Below are 21,003 nucleotides of genomic sequence, written 5' to 3'. Positions count from 1 at the left end.
TTTCTTATACAAGAAAAAATGAAATGAATATAAATTTTTCGTGAATCTGTAAACTTGGATCTTTCTTTATTTAACAACATCAAGTAAATTTGAAATCTCAACATCAAATCTCTGCGAAATTGGCTAGAACGAACTTCACATGGAATAAAGTATCTGGGAAAATAAGTTAGTTTACAATTTTATATTCATCTTGACTTACCTTTTCATTGACAAAGTATCTTAAACAACCATGTTCTATCACACAATATCTGTCCATAAAAGCTGAAAAGAAATGTCACAATATTTTTAAACATTCCCCTGTAAGTTGTACGAAAAGTATACAAAAGTCACAAAAAAATTGTAACACTTAAGGATTAAATTTAAATGGTCTGCCCTGGCTTCAAAAAACCCTTATACTGTGACTTCCAGGTTGTATTCTTTAAGATAACACTATTTTTCTGTAGTATAAAACAATGCTCCAATTTTGTTTGCATTCTTGGCTTTCAAATATTTAGCTTTCAGTGTTCCTGATGAAAGATAATGCTGAAAGGTGCTTTGAATGTAAGCAATTTATAAAGTGTTGTTTTTTATTTTTGGTTCTTGTAGGACTTACCATTTCTATTTCTGGGTCCTGTTTTTAACAAGTGACCTTCCATAGTTATTTCTGCTCGTAACCTTAATGCCAAAGCCTACAATGAGAAAATGGTTACAAAAATATAGTTTAATTTGATGCACAAGTTTTTCTCAGTTTACTGTGAATGTTTTCTTTCATGGATCAATTTCTTGGTTTGTGACAACATTTTTCATTTGTGAGATTTTAAATTTGTGGTTTTAAAATAATTTTTTTCTCTCAATGGTTATATGTTATGTATAAAGTTGGTACTCATGTGTCTTTTCTATGAACATTCTTGTTTCAGGGTCATTTGAAGTCTGCTTCTGCAGGATTTCCACTCTGTGACCCATTAGCAGAGTTGGGGTAATTGTAATTGTAATCGTTAATCAGCTGTAATTGATTACAATTTTCAAAGTAATCAGTGTAATCATTAATCAGCCTCAAATCTGATTACATGTAATTTAATTTAATCAATTACTTTTCAAAATAGCCTGTAATCCTGATTACATTTTGATTACATTCTGATTACAATGAAAAAAATCTAAAACTGTTTATGTCAATAAAGGATTTTTTCATTATTCATATTTTATAAATATTTTACATGTTAAATTATTTTTGTTTACTTAAAGCATGCTAATTGATTTGCATATTTAAGCAAAAAAATAAAATGTTACAGTATTGAAAATTCATCATTAGCCAAAGCAGAGACATATACTACAAATATATGTCTCTGGCCTTTGAAAAAAGATATAATTGTACATATATGCACAATTTACAGATGTACACATATACATTTAAAATAATAACTGTTACATTCAAGTAATAATTTTCATTATAGACCCTAAATTATATTCTTTTGTTAAAATTGTGTTTTTTGTCAACTTTGAATTGACAGGTAGGATACCAATTAAGGGTTTTTTTTATTGCAAGTACCAATTGAGCATAGCTGTAGGACAATACATATGCCATTAGTGCCCTTAAGCTGTTGTCTGCTCTATGATCGGGTTGTTGTCTCTATGACACATTCCCCATTTCCATTCTCAATTTTAATATCTGTTAACAAACCTCATCAATATCAGCAGAAGCTCTGGATGTTCCTGGAAATAAAATATTTGTTTTTCAAATTTTAAGGTTAATGTAAAACTCATTATCATGATTATAGAGGTGCTCCTAATAAAAGGAGACTTATAAAGCTAGTTTATACTAAGAAGAAGTGTTGTAAACAAACAGGTACAATAACTGAATATTAAATGGTCAAAAATGCCTTATTCATATGCATTTATTTAGTTCCACAATATCATGAAGATAATATCTTTTGAATTTGGTACAATCAATTAAAAAGGCTATCAACATCAGGACATTCGGTCTTGTGGAGAGTTGTCTCATTGGCAAATATACCACATCTTTTTTTTTATAAATAAATTGATTTTCGATGACCAATTTCAAATAGCTATTTATTTCACTTACTGTCACCTCCATTATGATACAGAAATTCCTAAAATAGAAAACATAATGAAAATGCACTCAATATCTTTATAGACTATAAATTGAATAAGGATGAGAAAAAAATATGGATGAAGTGTAGTCTATATGATAACTATTGCATTAACAAATACCAATAGCTGTTTTGCTGTTTTCAGAAACTTGTGCATTCTGAGTATGATTTTCAAAAGTGTATACCAAAGTTGTTATTGTTTAATAACAAATTAAATTCTTCCAATGACATGACAATATTTGTATTTCTGGAAACAATCACTCAATTTACCCTTTAGATTCTAGATGAAAATGTCTCAAGATAGCAGTAATCCTCAATGTTGAGGTTTTAAAAAAAAAATCAAACTATTCACAAATTATATCCAAACAACCCCCAATCCACACCCCTTAAAAATAGTTTAATAGGAAATACTAAGCCTTGTACAAAAGTTACTTTCTAATCCTTATCTTTCAAACAGGTCATTCTTTTCAATCAAAAAAATAAAGTGTTTACTTACAGTCTGCAATCTTTGTCCTTCGTCTTTAGCAAGGTCAAAAGCTGCAAAGAAGAAACATATGTTATCATTTATTAGATTTGATTTGAACTTCTTAAAATTTTCAAACACCAAAGACATTAACCCTTTATTTAACCATACAATATCAATGTTTGGTATAAATTATCTTCCTATAGATTTCTATTCTTGATAAACACATATAGGTTTATGTAGTCAACTGCATGTGAACAAGCAATTTTGATGAAACAATTTCTTTTAATCAACTGGTGATTTTTGCTAAAAATATTGAACTTTTATAGAGTTATCTTTCTTTATACAGTAATCTCCCTTTTTATTTACATTCAATCTATTTTCTTATCTATGATTCGGCAATAGTGTTATGAATCGCATTCCAACATCAACATCATAAAATAAACTGGTCCTGACCAAACAAAACTGTCATTTAAATTAGTTCGTCCAAGTTTCAAAGTTTTAAAGGATCATCATTTATCACTACAATATTTCAAATATATGTCATATAACTTAATACAAGATTTTAAAGCTTACTCAACCATTTAAGTTTTGCTCATTGTTAATGGGTTTAATTCTCTTGTGAACAGTTGTCTCATTGGCATATACCACATCTTCTTTTTTATATATTAAGGTATCCTGATAGTGTTTACTTTTTTGTACTTTTGTTAATCATCTCACTGGCAATCATAAGACTACTTCTTAATATGTTGATATTATACCTGTTTTTCCTGTAGTACTGTCAGTGAATAAAATCTACAAAAAAGAAAATTAATAGTATCTTCAGTAATATAATATGTTGCACAAAATTACAGGAGCAATCAATTCAATTTTATCAATGTATACATAATTTAATGAAATGTTTCTACTTTGGAAAAAGAAAATTTCTGTGGATTCATTTAATTTTCGTGGTTACAAATTTTTGTGGATTGAGTAAATCTTGAATATTCGTGGATATTTATTAATTTTGTGGTTTTTGGCAAAGTCTACACACATTCTTCTAACAAATTGTTTTTCGTTGAACATTTAAATTCATGGTTTCCCTGTACCCATGAAATCCACTTAAATTTATATTCAACAAATATTAATGAATCCGTTTGTCAGTTTGATGAGGGTTCTACAATTTTGTATTGGTTAATTTACAAGCTGTCTTTCTTTAATCTTTACATACATAAAAACCCAAAGGATATGGGGTATCCATTCATGATACAAACACAGTCTATTATTCCTTGTTCTTTATACTTTTCTCTTTTCTTTATCTTTCAACCTATTTTTTCTATTCTTTTTTTTTTGTTTTCATATTTCTGTAGTATTGGCCCATTATTCTTTATTCTGTCAATCCCACTATTTGATAGCAAAATCATTGTTTTTTTATTAGATACTATCCCACAAGCATCCAATATTTCAGTGTAACCTGTCAAATCAGACAACTGAGTATTCAAACATCCTGCTTTAATCGCCACATTTTCATGGCCCAAAATATGCCTATTCTTGCAGAAAAAAACTATTCTGACACCCTGCTTTATCAGATCTTTATTTTGTGACCCCCCAGTGAGTCAGATAAGACAAATTACACTGTATTCACAATCTGACTTACATCTGCCCCAGAGAAAACAATTCTCATGGTCTGTAAAATGTCCTCTGTTACAACAACCCGAAGTAATTCCTGAAACAAGTATTATTATAAAGTTAGTCAACAGTTTTATATCCTCAAATTAAAATCCTCAAATTAAAACAATATCATAATGGCAATGCAACATCTTTTTTTATTCCCCCCCCCCCCCAATTTTTTGTACATTAATTAGGCTATCAGTTTTCTGAAAAAGGTTCATTATTCAGTGTGTTTTGTGAAATCGGTAAAAAGTTCAACGTACAAGAATTTTTAATTGTTCGTTCATTGTGAAATGGCAATTTTATATCGCATTCTTGCGTGCAGATACCCCCTTTACACCCCTCTTTAAAGAATACCTCATTCAGTCCTCCAATGAGGGGATGTTGATCGATCCACAACTTCCTCTCATATTTATCTTGAATGAATTGTTTTCTATTAATAGGAGACGAGTCTGTATTGATACCATGTACAGCTTGTAATCTGTTCTCCCAGAACTTGTTGGCATTCTCATTTCCTATAGCCTTCATCAACTAAAACAGAGTTTACATCTAAATTAGTGGGTGATCTGCTCTCCCAGAATTTGTTGGCATTCTCAATTCATATAGCCTTCATCAATTAAAGTAAAATATATAAATAATACATGATGGATTCATAATTATTCGTAAGGTAATCTACTTTCACAAAATTTGTTGGCATTCTCATTTTCTACACCCTTCATCTACTAAAACAAAATTTATATATAATCTGTGAATTCAAACTTGTTTGTTGGGTACCAATTTTCGTGAGACAGATGAACCACAAATTCAAAAGTTAACAAAGTACCTATTTTTTTAAAGGCTTTAAGCAGATTTCATATAAAATAAAAACAGAAAATCAATTATCCATGATGTTTTTGTTCATCAACATTAATTGGTAAATCATATCTATGCAAATAAAAGAATCCACAGTAGGCAAAACAAGCAAACAGAACAGTTTTAATAGATTTTCAACTGAAATATATGTTACCACTCTTTTTGAAATACTAAGACTTTTCTACCTCAGGCATAGATTACCTTAGCTGTATTTGGCAAAACTTTTATGAATTTTGGTCCTCAATACTCTTCAACTTCGTTCTTTATTTGGCCTTTTAAACTTTTTGGATTAGAGAGTCACTGATGAGTCTTATGAAGACGAAACGCGCATCTGGCATATATATAAAATTTAGTCCTGGCCTTGAAGGCATAAAACTTTGCTCAGTGCTCGGAGCATTAAAATTATGCTCAAAACATGAAATCCAGCAATTTGATTGGTTGAATTTCGAGTCTGAGTACAAAAATCAAGCTCGAAAGTTTTATGCTGTGAAGCCAGGTATCTATGATGAGTTTATTCAACATTGACCTTCACACTGATGATAACATAAGGGTAAATTTGCAAAACCCACTAATTAATATTGTCAGGCAGTTCATGTGATAACTGTTGAAGATGAATACCATTTTATTTTAGAATGTAATAGGTATAGTGATGTTAGAAAACAATATATTAAGAAATGTTATAAGCAAAATCCATCCTCTTTTGAACTTTTACAGTTGTTTTCAGTTCACACTGTGATAGAACTTTTAGAATAATCTAGGTTAATTTTTGTTCAATATGGAAAATATATGTAGGTGTATTTTTTATTTATCACATGAATTTCTTGTCATTCTCCACCATATGTGTAATATTACAGTATAAGTCTTACTTCTATTAAACTAGGTGTCCATATAGTTGTATCCATCCGTAAAGATTTTATACGTGATATTCTGTGGTCAAAATCTCGGTGGATTCCTGAAAAACAAAGGAAGTTGGTTTATATATTGATTCATTTATAACATTCTTATAAAAAAAATTATTATTGCACAATTTTTCTTCTTCTTTTATTAGGCAGATAGATTCTTGTTTGTACTTTAATCACCATTTGTTTGGAATAATAATATTGATATTCGATCTAATCATGTATATCATGGAAAAAGATGCCTATTTCAGCATCTCATCAATACCACTCTCTATATAGAAAGTGCCTTAAAAATAAAAACCTTGTGAACCTATGTAAAGAACATAATATGGCAAAGATACCACTTTCGAGTTTGTTGCAATTCCGTCAAAAACTTTGGTTTCAGTAAACATGATTCGTGTGATTAGGGGCATCATCATTTCCTTTCCATTTTGAAAAAGTGGTTGTCAACTGCTCTATTGCACAAATAAAATGATAAATTAAATTCTTATAATTGATAATCATCACTGCTGGCAGTGCTGGGATAAGAGGCTATCCTCTCTATCTTGTAAATGATGTTGTAAATGCTCTGTAATTGACAAAATCTTCCAGCAAAGGACATATTCTGTAAGTAATATGTGTTGTGTAAAAGTAATATGTATTGTTTAGTCAAACTATTATAATTTACCTGCACAGTTTTTACACAGAACAATACCAATATTGATGGAAGCCCAGTGAGCATCTGTAAAACAGAGACAAAATGTTAGTAAATACATATTTATAAATATCATTATAGAGCAACAATATATCTTCAAAATAGCAAAGTTAGCATATAACAATTTAATATGTATAGATAAATATTTCTAAGGGGCCTCAAATTGAGGTACTCAAAGATCATATATGTAAACAAATCAATCCCAGTTCAGTGAAATGCTATACATGTTTCATTTTTTTTTAAACTAAGCTTCATCATTTGTGCTGATTTGAAGAGAAGAGGACAGTAGAAAAATTGTGTGAAAACTATCATGTTATCAAATGTTTGCAAAAAACTAAATTTTCTATAGCTTATTGTGTAAATAATAAGTATTTTTTTATCTCTTAAAATAGCATCAAAAAGGGGATTTTGTTATATAGTGCACTCTCTCTATAAATACTACACAATAATTAACTTATAAATATATTTACCTGGTGCCCTACAGTCAGCACAGAAATGGTTACTTGGGTTTTCTCTTACACTGTCTAAAACCTGAAATTATGAAGAGAGCTATGTGAAGGACAAAATAAAAAGATTGTAACAGCATTGGGGTTTTTTTTGTGGACATTTTAGAAATTTTGTATGGATGATAGATATTTGAATTTATCCATATTCGGGGTGACTTTTTAAAAAGATAAATATATTGTGTAGACTATGTGTTGACCTCTAAATGTGTTTGTGTTTTTGTTGGATTGCTGCCTCATCTCTATTTCAATTTATACAAGGCTGAATAGCAATTCAATCTGAGTTTTAGTAAAAAAAAAAAAATAATTATCATTCTTTAAAAGACATTCTTCATTCAGTACTAAAAACTAATTTAAAAAAAAATCTAAGATATCATTATGAGCTGCATGGCATAGAAATCGACCTTATGCAAAGGAATATCAAAACATCTGTTAACCTATAGGGGTTTAAAAAAAAACACAATGCAAAGTCTTTGACTATTTGAAAATTGGCTTGATATAAATATCCTATAAAACAAACGAAATTCTTTTAATGTATTTGAATGTTTAAAAATCAATCAAAGCCTTAAAAATGTATAGGTGCACTTGTGTAAGGTTGATTTCTAGCCAACGATGCTCATATATTAAAGTCATAAGAAACGAGTGACCGATGAAAAATAATGTTCTTCCAATTCTTGAACCAATGCATACAAACATCATAAACTTAAGTCTTCTGTGCACGAATTTATAATTTTTTCGTTTAAATTTCATATAATCGTCAATTTATTTTTCAATCGGTCAGTGTTGTTGTGAAAATATGGCAGGTAATTAAAGTTCGTGTTTTGAAGCCAAAGTTTAACGATTGTCACCTGTTTTTCAACAATCGACAAAAAATCAACAAAAAAGCAAGGAAATTGAGCACGTGTTTAACATGTAAATTCAGATAATAGTTAATTTAAGGACATCCATACATATTGTGATCACTGGATTTTTACGAGATGGGTCACAATGAGGTCACTTTGCATACAAAAATATGTCGGGGGGGGGGGGGGGGGGGGGGGGGGGGGAAAGTATATGTACATCAGTTTTGTAATGAAAACTATCCATTGAGTTATAAAAAAACATATGCATTATTTTTTTTGATTTGAGGTTTCTTATGACTTTAAATAAGATACAATTTGAAATGTATAACACCACCTACAGTATTATCTCCAAGACCGTCTGCTATAGCGTCCTCCATGGCCATCTTCCAATAAACACAGTCTTGTTTCTCTGTGAAAAGTAATCTGGAAAAAAAAATTGAAATTGACAGAAAATTTCATGGAAACTAAATGTTAAATTTATAGCATAACAACTTTCTTGAATGTCGTACAGTTCAGTATAATTATTAAAACTTTATCCTTAAGTCTCTGGTTGGTAGTTGTGTCATATTTTTTCATTTCAATACCAAATCACTATAAAACACTTTTCACAATATCTATCAAATTAAGCAGATTACTTTTGACCCCTCAATAAACAAAGGTCTGTAATTAAATTGAACTAGATAGATAGTTTATTCTCATAAAACCATAAAAGTACAAAGGTTACAGAGAAGATGAAAAAAAAAATATACAGGATAAAAATACATTAAATTTCTGATGAGATAACATATAAAAGAATATATTTGTATTCAAACAAGTCTATGTTTTTGTAAACATTTTTGTTGAATTGCTGGGTTGCCACATTAGATTTTACATGTTTCAGTTACTGTAACTGCAGAAATTAATGCATGCATTTATTATAATTATGAAACCTTGACAACTGTGAAAAATGTTAAATATTATCAATGAAATTGCAAATTTTATGTAGGAATATCACTTCAGAAATAATGAAAGTGATATATTATTATTGTAAACCTTATGTTGTTACATTTTTCACAGTAATAAAAACATTGCAATAATTTTAGAACTTACATAAAATGCCCATAGTGAGTGGACAGTTGCATTTTGTTCCGACTAACTTCCTTCACAGACGCTAACTTCATGTCGATTTCATTTATTGGTGAAGCAATCTTGTAATCCTGTCAGATAAAGAAACAAAACATGTTAAAACAAGAATGTGTCCCCAGTACATGAATGCCCAACTCACACTATCATTTTCTATGTTCACTGGACTGTGAAATTGGCATCAGAAATCTAATTTGACATTAAAATTAGAAAGATCATATCATAAGAAAGATATATACTAAGTTTCAGGTTGATTGGACTTCAACTTCATCAAAAACTACCTCAACCAAAAACTTAAACCTGAAACTGGACAGACGAACGTACGAACGGACACACAGACCAGAAAACACAATGCCCCTCTACTCTCTTCAAGTACGTTAATGTAATTCATAATAATTTGATATAAAACAAATGTAATGTTGTATGCATACTAAAGGTTAAATGCAATATTGTCTATTCATAAACTGCATTGAATGACTCACTATTAATTCACAATGAAAAACTACAATAAATGTAAATTTGAGGAAAACAATATTGTTTTTTTTTTAATTTTTTTGCTCACATTTGAGTTGTTTTCAACATTGGTTTGACATTTTCTGCCTGCCTTATACTTTAAAATCCAAGTGACATCAATTGGTCATTTTATTGTTGCAAACATTAAGTCATGAACCTGATGTTTAGTAGTGTTTCTCAGTTTTTCATATACCAGTAGATTAGACCTGTGGTTTTCCTGTTTGAATAGTTTTAAACGTTCATTTTTGAGGCCCTTTATAGCTTGCTGTTTGGTGTGAGCCAAGACTCCATGTTGAAAATGGTATTTTGACCTACAATGTTTTACTTTTTACAAATTGTGACTTGGGTAAGGGGTTGTCTCATTGGCAATCATACCACATCTTCTTCTGTTGTTGGGATTTTACTAACCTGATGTGAGTCATAGTAACATAGTTTTCCTGCTTTTATTGCTACAAACAGTTCTCCTTTCCTCTCAAATTTAATGAAACCCTAAAAAATAATGTTTTAATTGAATAAATTATATTTCATTTTTTTGGTACAAAAATATACAATCTAATATTATTTTCAAAATTATCAATCATTTCTTAAGTTTACATTACATCTTCTAGTCTGATAATTTTTCATGCTGCTCCACTGAGAATTTTTTTTCTCAAATCAAGAACCTGATAAAGTTTATATCACAAATCACTTACCATTTAAGGTGGTACCTAACACTACAGGGAGATAACTCTGTAAAATCAGCTAAACGTTTTAATTACATTGTGTTGTTAAGGGAATATTAAGCATCTCATTGATCAAAATTAGTGTTTGTAAAACTGCTATATAACCAGTGTAATTTTTCTGACAAAATGGTTGGTTCAAATTTTTTGAAATTTTCCTATTTTTGTCAAAGGGTCAAAGTAAATACTTTGTCCAAATTTTATGAAAATTAAACCAGCCAAATTAATTATAGTGAAGGTGTTGGGTACCACCTTAAGGTCTAACACCTACTTTTCTTTTCAATATTTTTATTGCATATAGATTAGAAGCCATATTAGAAAGATCTATAAAAAAATTATCATTTTTTCATAGTTTTTGAAAGAAAAAAAGGAACCAATGATAAATGTATGAAATGTCCAGAGAGAATTATTTCCAGCCAAATTTTTAATGGTTCACATCTTGAAAACAGCACACAAACCCTTATTTTTTCCAGCTTTTTTAGTTCCCCTTTAAATAAACTATCAATTTATAAGTCCTTTAAAATTTGTTATTTTGAAGGAGAGGAACAAACACCTTAAAAGTGATATGATTCCTTACTATGATATTAAACATCCAATTAAAAATGAGGTTATGGGGTCAAACTTGATTAATATCTGATTTCCTATTGATATGCATTTGTAAAATAAGGAAATTTACAATTGAAACACTTACAATTTAATTGTCATATTCAATAGATTAAGATCTACATTTCCAGCGGTATAAAATAAGGAAAGTTTACAATAAGAAAATATACAATACAATTGGCATATCAAATAGATTAAGATCTACATTTCCAGTGGTATAAAAAAGGGAAAATTTACAATTGGAAAATGTACAATTTAACTGTCATATCAAATGTAATAAGATGTACATTTTCAATAGTATAAAGTAGAAAACCTTCAATAAGAAAATTTACAAGTTGATTGTCTACATTTTTAATGGTATAAAATATTAAGGAAAATCAACAATCAGAAAAAACTTTTAATTTAATTGTCATACGGTAGAAAATAAGGAAAATTTACAATTTGAAAACTTTATTGGCATATCAAATGCATTTTAAAAATCTATATCTTAAACAGTATGAAATTTGGAAAATTTACAATTGGAAAAAAACATGCATTTAATTGTCACTTTAAATAGATTGAAACATACATTTCCAATGGAATAAATTTTACAAATTGAAAAGCATACATTTCATTGTCACATTGATTTAAGATTCTGATCTACATTCTAAAAGGTATAAGAAAAGGAAAATTAACAATTAGAAAACTAACCATTTTATCTGGATCACACATCTGTCCACCTTCAGGCTCACCATTCTTTGGTTTCTGGAAATAAATATTAAAAATAAATTATTTCAACTTTAACCAGTAAAATTTTAAGGGGACATTACCCACTCATGAAAAAGTAACTCTTGTAAAAGTCTATTTTAACAGCAAAGCAAAATGAATGGCAATCAAATACTTCAAATTCATAATTTTAACTATATGTTACTTGAAGTAAATTACAGAATATTTCTAAAATATATTCAGAAAATAAAGAGTGCAGATATCTGTCAAAAATTCTAAATCTGCAAGCAGACAGTATTGTTTTTTTTAATATTTTTTAATTGAAAAATTGGTTTACTGATACAACTAGATATCATTGAGATGGGAGCCATCTCTGTGGGCCCCACTGTCAACAACGTGGGGTAAATAAGTTGTACCGATAATCTGATATGAAGCATTATTTGAAGTTATTAAATAGTCTCATGTGTGATTTTAATCTAAGATTTTAAGTTAAAACTGATAAATATTCTCATCTTACTTTCATAGTATAATAGTGATATGACTGCATGATGTGAACTCATTGTTGACTACTCTAAGGTGACTTCTGGATATATGGATTGATGTTTGAACAATATGTTTAAAGGTGCTGCCCAATTGATATTTGTCACATATTTTTAGAATTATGCCTTCAATATATTATGACCCACCAAGTATAAAGCATGAAATATTAACGGTTCTCGAGAGGTAGAGCAGACACAATTTGTTAAGAACAACGAACGGATGGACAGACGGACAGACTGACCTTAGACCTAGGATGCATACATTATGACACATTCTCTGGTGTTGGTTAATATATATGTTAAGTTGAAAATGTTTGTCAGGTATAAAGTATGAAATAATAACAGCTGTCCTCTCAAAATATAGTGTGGATCAAATTTGTTAGCGATGGACAGACCAACAGACAGACAGACCTTTGACCTAGGAAGTGGAACATACACCATGACACACCCTCTGGTGTTGGTTAAAATGGATGTCAAGTATAATATTTGAAATCATAACGGTTCTCAAGATATAGAGCGGACACAGTCTTCGCCACAGGACACAGGGGTGTCAACTGAAACCAAAGTTTTTTTGACATTGACCTTTGACCTAGGAAGTTGTACATACATCATGACACGCCCTCTGGTGGTTGATAAAATGGATGTCAAGTATAAACTTTGAAATCATAACGGTTATCTAGATCACTATAGGGCGACCGGCCTAAAGGCGGGCCCTAATTATAATTTTGGTTAATAATCATGTTAAGTATTAAGTATAAAATCATAACAGTTACCTAGATATGGTGCGGACACTATCTTCACCAAAGGACACGGGGTTGTCAACTGAAACCTAAGTTTTTGACCTTGACCTTTGACCTAGGAAGTTGTACATACATCATGACACACCCTCTGGTGGTGGTTAATATTCATGTTAAGTATAAAGTATGAAATCATAATGGTTCTCTAGATATGGAGCGGACACAAAAGTGTTACGGACGGACAGACGGACGGACCGACAGACGGACGGACGGACAGACTGATCACTATAGGGCGACCGGCCTAAAGGCGGGCCCTAATTATAATTTTTTACACAAATCAGTTGTTGTTTTTCTCGTTTGAACTGTGTTTTTCATTTTGTCATGTCAGGGCCTTTTATAGTTTGTCAATTGGGTTAGCTAATTGTTGAAGGCTGTACAATGACCTATAGTTGCTATATTCTACAAATTGTACATAATCAACTCAAAAACATTTCTCTCTAGATATAACACCAATGATAGCACATGGCTACCAGTCTCCACATTAAAAAAGAGTCTTATACATCAATAATGTATTTTATATTTCATTACCTACCTCATAGTTAATTATAGCTTCCATTAATGTGTTGGCCCATAGAGTACATTCATCTACAAAATAATAAAATAAAATATTAATAATCTTGAATAAAAGTAACTGCCTTCTGGATTCTAAAAGTATTACAATTAGCGAAAAATATAATGAATTCACAGTAGTGGGAATATTGAATCATGTTCATCTCAATAATTTTGCACCACATACACAGCTACTTTTGCATAGGTACTATTTCTGTACCAACAATCTGTAGTACTGGAAATCTACTTTTAATATTCAGTACTATTTTGCTACTTTAAAATCATTGTAATTGTTAGGTACCCATATTTTTTCAGTACTTAATTTGTACTACAGATTTTTTGTTATAACATTAAACATTTGTTAAATTTTCAGCATTTTGAAACTTTGTCTATTTCAAATCTCTTAAAGTTATGATGTTCAACATGGAATACTGTGATAAATGTTGGTATTATTTCTGTACCAATATTTAAAGTGCAAATTGGATACTGTAAAATATAGGTACCTAAATGTTACAATAATTTTATAGTAAAGAAAAAGTACTTAATACTAAAAGTAAACTTCCAGTACTACAGATTTTATGTACAGAAATACTGTAAATTCAGAAATTATTGCGAGGTTTTTATTATTGCAAATAATGCCACAGAGTTGTAAACGCAATAATTGAAACTCACATTTTGTAATATTATAACTGAATAAAGCATGTCTTTACTCTAAATCCTAAAAATTAAAATCGCATTTAAGTTTAAAATGACAAAATCGCAATAATAAATGTACGCAATAATTTCTGAATTTACAGTAGTACCTATGCAAAAGTAGCAGTGTATATCTTCATTGGAACAGTATTTTATTAAAATATCTTACTCAAAGTTTCTGCTGCAAATAAGAATGTTCTGTTCTGGTTGATTAGGTTGAACTTGAACCGATCTGCATTTTTATCCTGCAAAAGATAAAAAAATTGCCAAATAAAATATCTAACGCTATAAAAATAAGCTTGAAGCAAGAAATAAATACTAGAATCGAACAGTCCCCATTTTTTCAGATTTTATTTTCTACTTAAACCAAGTATCTTGTCAAAATTACTGCAGTGCTAATCTTCGTAAACAAAATTTCAATCCTGGTATCTATGATGATTTATTTTTATAAAGTGCAAATTTTAGAAAAAAGTTTAAATTATAAATAAATAATGCAAACAGCTGGGAAAACTTACACCAAATGTTTTCTACTTGTTTTATTTCACCTGATTTAGCTAATTGCTGAAGATGACTGGCTGGTTAAGTTCTAAGTACATATATATTAATTTAAGAATGTTTGATGTAAAGACGGACAAGGATTAAACTTAATGCCCCCTCCCTATGGCGGGGGCTTAAAAATATGACATCAGGTCAGACGACTTTCAATGATATAGATAACAGAAAGAAGTGAAAATCATTCTAAAATAAAAATGAATGAAACAAATACATGTATAGTAAAAAATTCTGCAAAATCATGCTGGCTCAAACATATCTACTATAAAGTAACATCAATAAAATCATGACCATGCAGTGAACTATTGTTATTTGTGTTTACTTCATATCTTTGTATCTTAAAAAAGTTTTTTAAAGTTTGATACAAATCTACAAGAGTGATAGAAACTTAAAGATATATTTGGTAGAAATTGTTAACATTTTTATAAGTGGTCTGTCACACTAAGAAACTCCTAGAAATTGAATGATATGAAAGGCAAAATGCATAAATGTGATACGTTAATGATTATAGAATACCCGGTACATGAGATTCTTAAAAACAAATTTAAAAACATTTGAATTCATTTTTAAGAAAAATAATCTTTTTATACATGTGAAGTGTTCTATATGTACAAGCAGACAACACATTGTAAACCAACTATTTTTCTAGCCTGTTTAAATTGATTTTGCCACAATTTATTTTTGTCACAATTTTAAACTAGGAAAAGAACCTTGTCATTTAAAATATTTGCAACAAGTTTACATTTTTCTCTTTTTTTGTAAACGTAAAAATGCATAAATAAATTGCTCAAGAAAATTATTTGGTTTACAATATCATAATTAAAATCATGCTAATTAGAATAATTTACCATTGCAAACTGCATGATTTTGGTTACCTAAATGAATATTAGTTCTATAATAATATCAGAGGTCCATAATATCCCAAAATGAGGTCCAGGAGCTTATTTCACAAAACAAATTACGACAAAAATGATCATAGGTTATACTGAATTGTTAATGACTTTTGAATATGTTTCTTGTAAGATTTTTTTGTTAAATGAGTCATAGGAATGAATAAAGTTATATATTATGGTCTTCATGTATATACCAAGATGTTAAGAAACTATGGTTCAAAAGATACAGATCCTGAATGGGTCAATCCTAAAATCTCAATCTTAAAAATACCCGATCCCAGTGTCCTGATAGAGATCCTATCCCCCCTCAATTCCTGTACTCTTTTTGATATCTTTTTTCTAATGCAAAATGTTATATAACATAAATGTGTCCCTCCTGCACTATAGTTTTCAATGTGCAGGGGTCAAACTCTAATTGGCATTAAAATTAAAAAGAACATATCATAAGGAGCAGGTGTACTATAGTCGCCGTCAGCTGAAATTCGTAGCGGTTATCAATTAAAATAATCTAAACTATCAACCGCGTTCTCTCGAGATATAGTTTTTCTCATTCCATTCATAAATCGCAAAAAGAAAAACCACCACTGACCTACCTTTTAAGTGATTGCACTGTGATAATCCTGACCTTCACATTTTCCAAGACTATTTTCAATGGTGGAATCCGCCATTGTTTTTTCCGGAAGTGTTCCCCTGGAGTTCAATTTCATAACATTTGCATAAAGCGCGGGAAACCGTATCACATCAATGAAAAGAACATTTCAGGAAACTGCGTAAATGACGAATTTCACATGTAAACAAATGATCCTCATAGAAACGAAGATGGCGGAATTACAATGGAAAACATTCTGGAAAATGTGAAGGTCAGGATTATTACAGTGCGATCACTTAAAAGGTAGGTCAGTAGTGGTTTTTCTTTTTGCGATTTATGAATGGAATGAGAAAAACTATATCTCGAGAGAACGCGGTTGATAGTTTAGATTATTTTTACCGATAACCGCTACGAATTTTAGCTGACGGCAACTATAATTCAAGTTGATTGGACTTTAACTGCATCAAAAACTACCTTGACCAAAACCTTTAACCTGAAGAGGGACACAAGGATGAATGGAGGGATGCAGACCAAATAACATAATGCCCCTCAGTGGGGCATAAAAAGTCAAGCATAGGCCCAAATTTTAAGACCATTAAAACTGCATAAAACAAGATAGAATTCTGCTTCACTGATTCAAGGCTTTAACATAAAGTTCCTTATTTACAATGCAAAATAAAATATTTTTAACATAAGTTTAAACAAAATACATGGTAATAAAATTGAAAATGAAAACAGGTAATGTGTCAAAGAGACAACAACCCAACCAAAGAGCTAAAAAAAAAACCAAGGCCATCAAAAGGTCTCTTACAAAACATGAACTTCCAGCATCTGAAGTTTTCCTGTAATTTTTAAAGCTATAGTGATAATACAATTTGACGTCTTACCTTGACACAAACTTCAACTCTATTCATACAAGCAAGTGGTATTATTCTCTTAGATATCTGTGACTACAAAAACAAAAGTAAAATAATGAGCCTCAATAGGCTCTGTGCTGAAGACCATACCTTGACCTATAATGGTTTATTTTATAAATTGTGACTTTGATGGAGAATTGTCTCATTTGCACTCATATCAAATATTTCTATATCAATAAATGTTTTCTATCGAGAAATGACTACCACAAAAAAAAACACTGTAGTATAATAAAATTGATAAAAATCAACCTTACTCTGTGTTTTTGTTATTCCTGTAGTCTTTGTATTTGTATTCAACTGATTTTTATAGTTCGTTCTCATGTTGTTCTGTTACACCAGTGTCCCAGTTAGGGTTTGGATACTGCTAAAATGTTTAACACGGCCACATTCTGTATAATGTTCCTGTCCCAAGTCAAATCAAAAAGTTTCTATCCATGCCTTAATGTTCATATAAAATAATATTAAAGCAATGTTTCATCAAAATCAAATGATGCATGATTTCTTCATTTTTGTCAATTTAAGTATTCACTTATATAGTTGATCAAAACTGATTATCCTAATCCTTCCATGATTTATTTTTACCTTATGATTAGGATAATATCTGAGTGTCTTCCCATCAAATACAACCCATCGTCTTCTCCAACCTCTATTTGCTTTCACTCTAAAAAAAAAATTAAATATAAGTATCAGCTTAATTGAAGTCTGGAGCTGGCATGTCAGTTCACTGCTCAATAAGTTGTCTTTTGTTATTTATGTACTATTGTCCTTTTGTTTATTTTCTTTGGTAACATCTTCTGACATCAGACTCGGACTTACCTCGAATTGAATTTTGATGTGTGTATTGTTATGCATTTATTTTTCTACATTGGCTAGAGATATAGGGGGAGGGTTGAGATCTCATAAACATGTTTAACCCCTCTGCATTTTTTGCGCCTGTCCCAAGTCAGGAGCCTCTGGCCTTTGTTAGTCTTGGATTATCTTAATTTTATTAGTTTCTTGTGTACAATTTGGAGTTTAGTATGGTGTTATTATCACTTAACTAGTATATTTGTTTAGGGGCCAGCTGAAGGACGCCTCCAGGTGCAGGAATTTCTTGCTGCATTGAAGACCTGTTGTGACCTTCTGCTGTTGTCTGTTCTATGGTCGGGTTGTTGTCTCTTTGACACATTCCCAATTTCCTTTCTCAATTTTAATCATTCACTGAATAAGCTCTCAAAGACTTGCAGGTCAACCAATATAGGAAATCCCTTCAGAGACAGCAAATTCATAGTTCACCTACTGTAGATTCATTTATTGTCGTAAGAACCAATTTTCTTGAATTGAGAAAAGCTTACATGCTCATGGATATTTAATTTTGTGGTTTTGCCGAAGTATGCATACAAGCCTATTGAAAATTTAGTATGTCTTGAACATTCAAAATTCCCTAGTTCATCTGTGCCCACGAAAACTTGTATCCAACAAATAATAATGAATCCACAGTATTTTGCTTCAGTGTCAGATAGAAATCTTTAGATTCATTTCATTTACAGTGCTAATCCTGTCACCTTTGTGGTGTAACACTAGCAATGGCTAAAACAGTTTACCAAATTGCAGTTAGATTTCTTTTACAACTAACTGATCAACTGGTATAATATTTTAGCTGATTGGTCAAGTGAAAGGTTGTCAGTATGAAGTGAGTGCTGTGAAATAAAATTTATTACTTACCATCCAGTTCCAGTTAGATGATGACTTTGACAGAAATTTATTCAAAATGATGAAATACCATAATATGAAACCGAGACATGAACATTTCTATCATAAATAGATCTAATTGTTAATTAGTTCAAAACTTTGAATGTAAGTTTATTAAAAAAAAAAAATCATAAAAGTACTGAACTTAGAGAAAAATCAATTCGGAAAGTCCATAATCACATGGCAAAATCAAATAATAAAACACTTCAAAAACGAATGGACAAGAACTGCCATATTCCTGACTTGGTACAGGCATTTTCAAATTTTATTATTTATAGCTCTGTTTTCCTACAGCAAGTTGTGCATAACTGTAATTTAAACACTTTTTCAAAAAGCAATTTTTTAATCTTCTACCAAAGGGAAATAATTCAAATTACCATAAAATCAGCAATATATTGTCCTGTCCAACAAATATCAACTTCCCTCATTTTATAATTAATTAGTTTGTAATATTATTTCCCTAACTGTTAAACTCTTAACCTTTGTTCTTGAAAGAACACTTAAAATTTATTTTTAAGATGATAAAAATTTTGAAAAAAAAAATGTTCAAATTATTTTGTGAAACACATTCAAAATTCTATTAATCATACAAATTCCTTCACAGGTATCACCTGCCCTAAGTCAGCAATTTTATATTAACATGATTTTTTTTTATTGATATGGTAAAATTATAGATAATTGTTTTGCAAAACATTGAATTATTCAATTTAGTACAAATGAGTTTCCAGAATTAGATAACATGAATAAGCATTATTTGTCAAACCCTTTTGTAATTTTTCAATGTACTAATTTTGAATATCATGTTGGTTTTTTTTTGGTATTCAAGTTGTAATGATCATTCTTTTGTAAGCAAAATCATAAGCCTGGTATTATTTATTAAACTTTTAAAATACAATGACCAAATAAAAATTACTTCCCCTTAAAGCCAGTTGATCAGTAATTCTTATAGAAATTTATCCAAATCACAATTACACATCTACTTCATTTTAGAATACAAAGCTATAAAAATATTCACCTACAAAACAAGTTTTGAACTATTATTTTTTTAAATCTATTTATGATGATTGTTTTCATGTCAAAGGTAGGACCTTCTAATTCATTGTCTCATATTAAAGTAAGTCATTATTTTGTTTGGAATTCATGACTAAAGTCATCATCTAAATGGAACTGAATGGTAAGTAATAAATTTTATTTCACACCACTCACTGCATACTAACAACCTTCAACTTGACCAATCAGCTAGACTAATTTACCATTTGATCAGTTAGTTGGAGAAGAAATCTAACTGCAATTTGGTAAACTGTTTTAGCCATTGCTATTTTGATACCACAAAGGTGACAGGATAAGCACAGTAACTTAAACCAAACAATTATTAGGGGGAGGGGGGGGTTCCAACTATATGTCCCCATTCAAATACATTGATCGTCCCAAAAAAGGGGGGGTTACAACCCTGGAACCCTCCCCCTGGATCTGCCACTGATTGTATCCAGCATTATATCTTATTCAAATGTTAAATTCATTTCCTGAAAACAGACATGAAAGTGAAAGTTAAGATTATCCAATGTCTAGTACTGTGGATTTATCATTTTTCATTGGATACCATTTTTTTGGGGTTTCTTGTGTACAGGTGAAACACAAATTCAAATGTGATAGCAATTAACATATTTTCAATATGTTTTGTATGCAGAGATTGGCAAAACCTTGAAATCAAATATCCACAAATATGTAAGTTTTCAGCAGTATATCAGTTTATTTTGTTTACATCTACATCATTTGGTCTCTAGTAGATTGTTGTCTCATTGACGATCATCCACCTTCTTATGACCCTTGGAAAGCACTTTAAAGCCACCATATGTGAATTATTATCCTGTATAGGTTAAGATATATGAAGCACATGCAGATCTAGCGGATTTTACAGGAGGCCCAGCCCCCCCCCTCTTTCTGGGGGAAAAAATGGTTGATTATATAAAGAATCACTAAAGCATGACTGGAGCAGGTCCCCCTTAGGCTTCCCTCCACCTTATGAAAATTTCTGGATCGCCCTGGTGACTGTGGAGGTCTCCAAAATTGCTTCTATAGATGGATAATACA

General features: G+C 30.4%; 1 protein-coding gene across 1 annotated transcript in view; it reads right to left on the bottom strand.

The window, feature by feature from the left end:
* The window catches only part of LOC134697125 (arf-GAP with Rho-GAP domain, ANK repeat and PH domain-containing protein 2-like), a 78,148-nt gene that overhangs the window by 26,023 nt on the left and 31,122 nt on the right, over positions 1-21,003 (bottom strand). The window contains exons 6-25 of the mRNA XM_063559176.1: positions 17,764-17,842; positions 17,152-17,214; positions 15,631-15,657; positions 14,400-14,475; positions 13,521-13,573; positions 11,638-11,691; positions 10,034-10,114; positions 9,080-9,186; positions 8,329-8,413; positions 7,116-7,176; positions 6,619-6,672; positions 5,919-6,004; positions 4,558-4,731; positions 4,187-4,255; positions 3,312-3,345; positions 2,584-2,624; positions 2,060-2,087; positions 1,658-1,689; positions 593-668; positions 200-261 (exon numbers count right to left, since the gene is read on the bottom strand). Of these exons, the coding sequence (XP_063415246.1) occupies positions 200-261; positions 593-668; positions 1,658-1,689; positions 2,060-2,087; positions 2,584-2,624; positions 3,312-3,345; positions 4,187-4,255; positions 4,558-4,731; positions 5,919-6,004; positions 6,619-6,672; positions 7,116-7,176; positions 8,329-8,413; positions 9,080-9,186; positions 10,034-10,114; positions 11,638-11,691; positions 13,521-13,573; positions 14,400-14,475; positions 15,631-15,657; positions 17,152-17,214; positions 17,764-17,842 (1,342 nt within the window). The remainder of the gene's footprint in view (positions 1-199; positions 262-592; positions 669-1,657; positions 1,690-2,059; positions 2,088-2,583; positions 2,625-3,311; positions 3,346-4,186; positions 4,256-4,557; positions 4,732-5,918; positions 6,005-6,618; positions 6,673-7,115; positions 7,177-8,328; positions 8,414-9,079; positions 9,187-10,033; positions 10,115-11,637; positions 11,692-13,520; positions 13,574-14,399; positions 14,476-15,630; positions 15,658-17,151; positions 17,215-17,763; positions 17,843-21,003) is intronic.

Source organism: Mytilus trossulus, chromosome 14, assembly GCF_036588685.1.
Source record: "Mytilus trossulus isolate FHL-02 chromosome 14, PNRI_Mtr1.1.1.hap1, whole genome shotgun sequence".
Taxonomy (NCBI): Eukaryota; Metazoa; Mollusca; class Bivalvia; order Mytilida; family Mytilidae; genus Mytilus; species Mytilus trossulus.
Note: the sequence above shows the minus strand (reverse complement) of the source record. Positions and strands in the feature narration are given on the sequence as shown.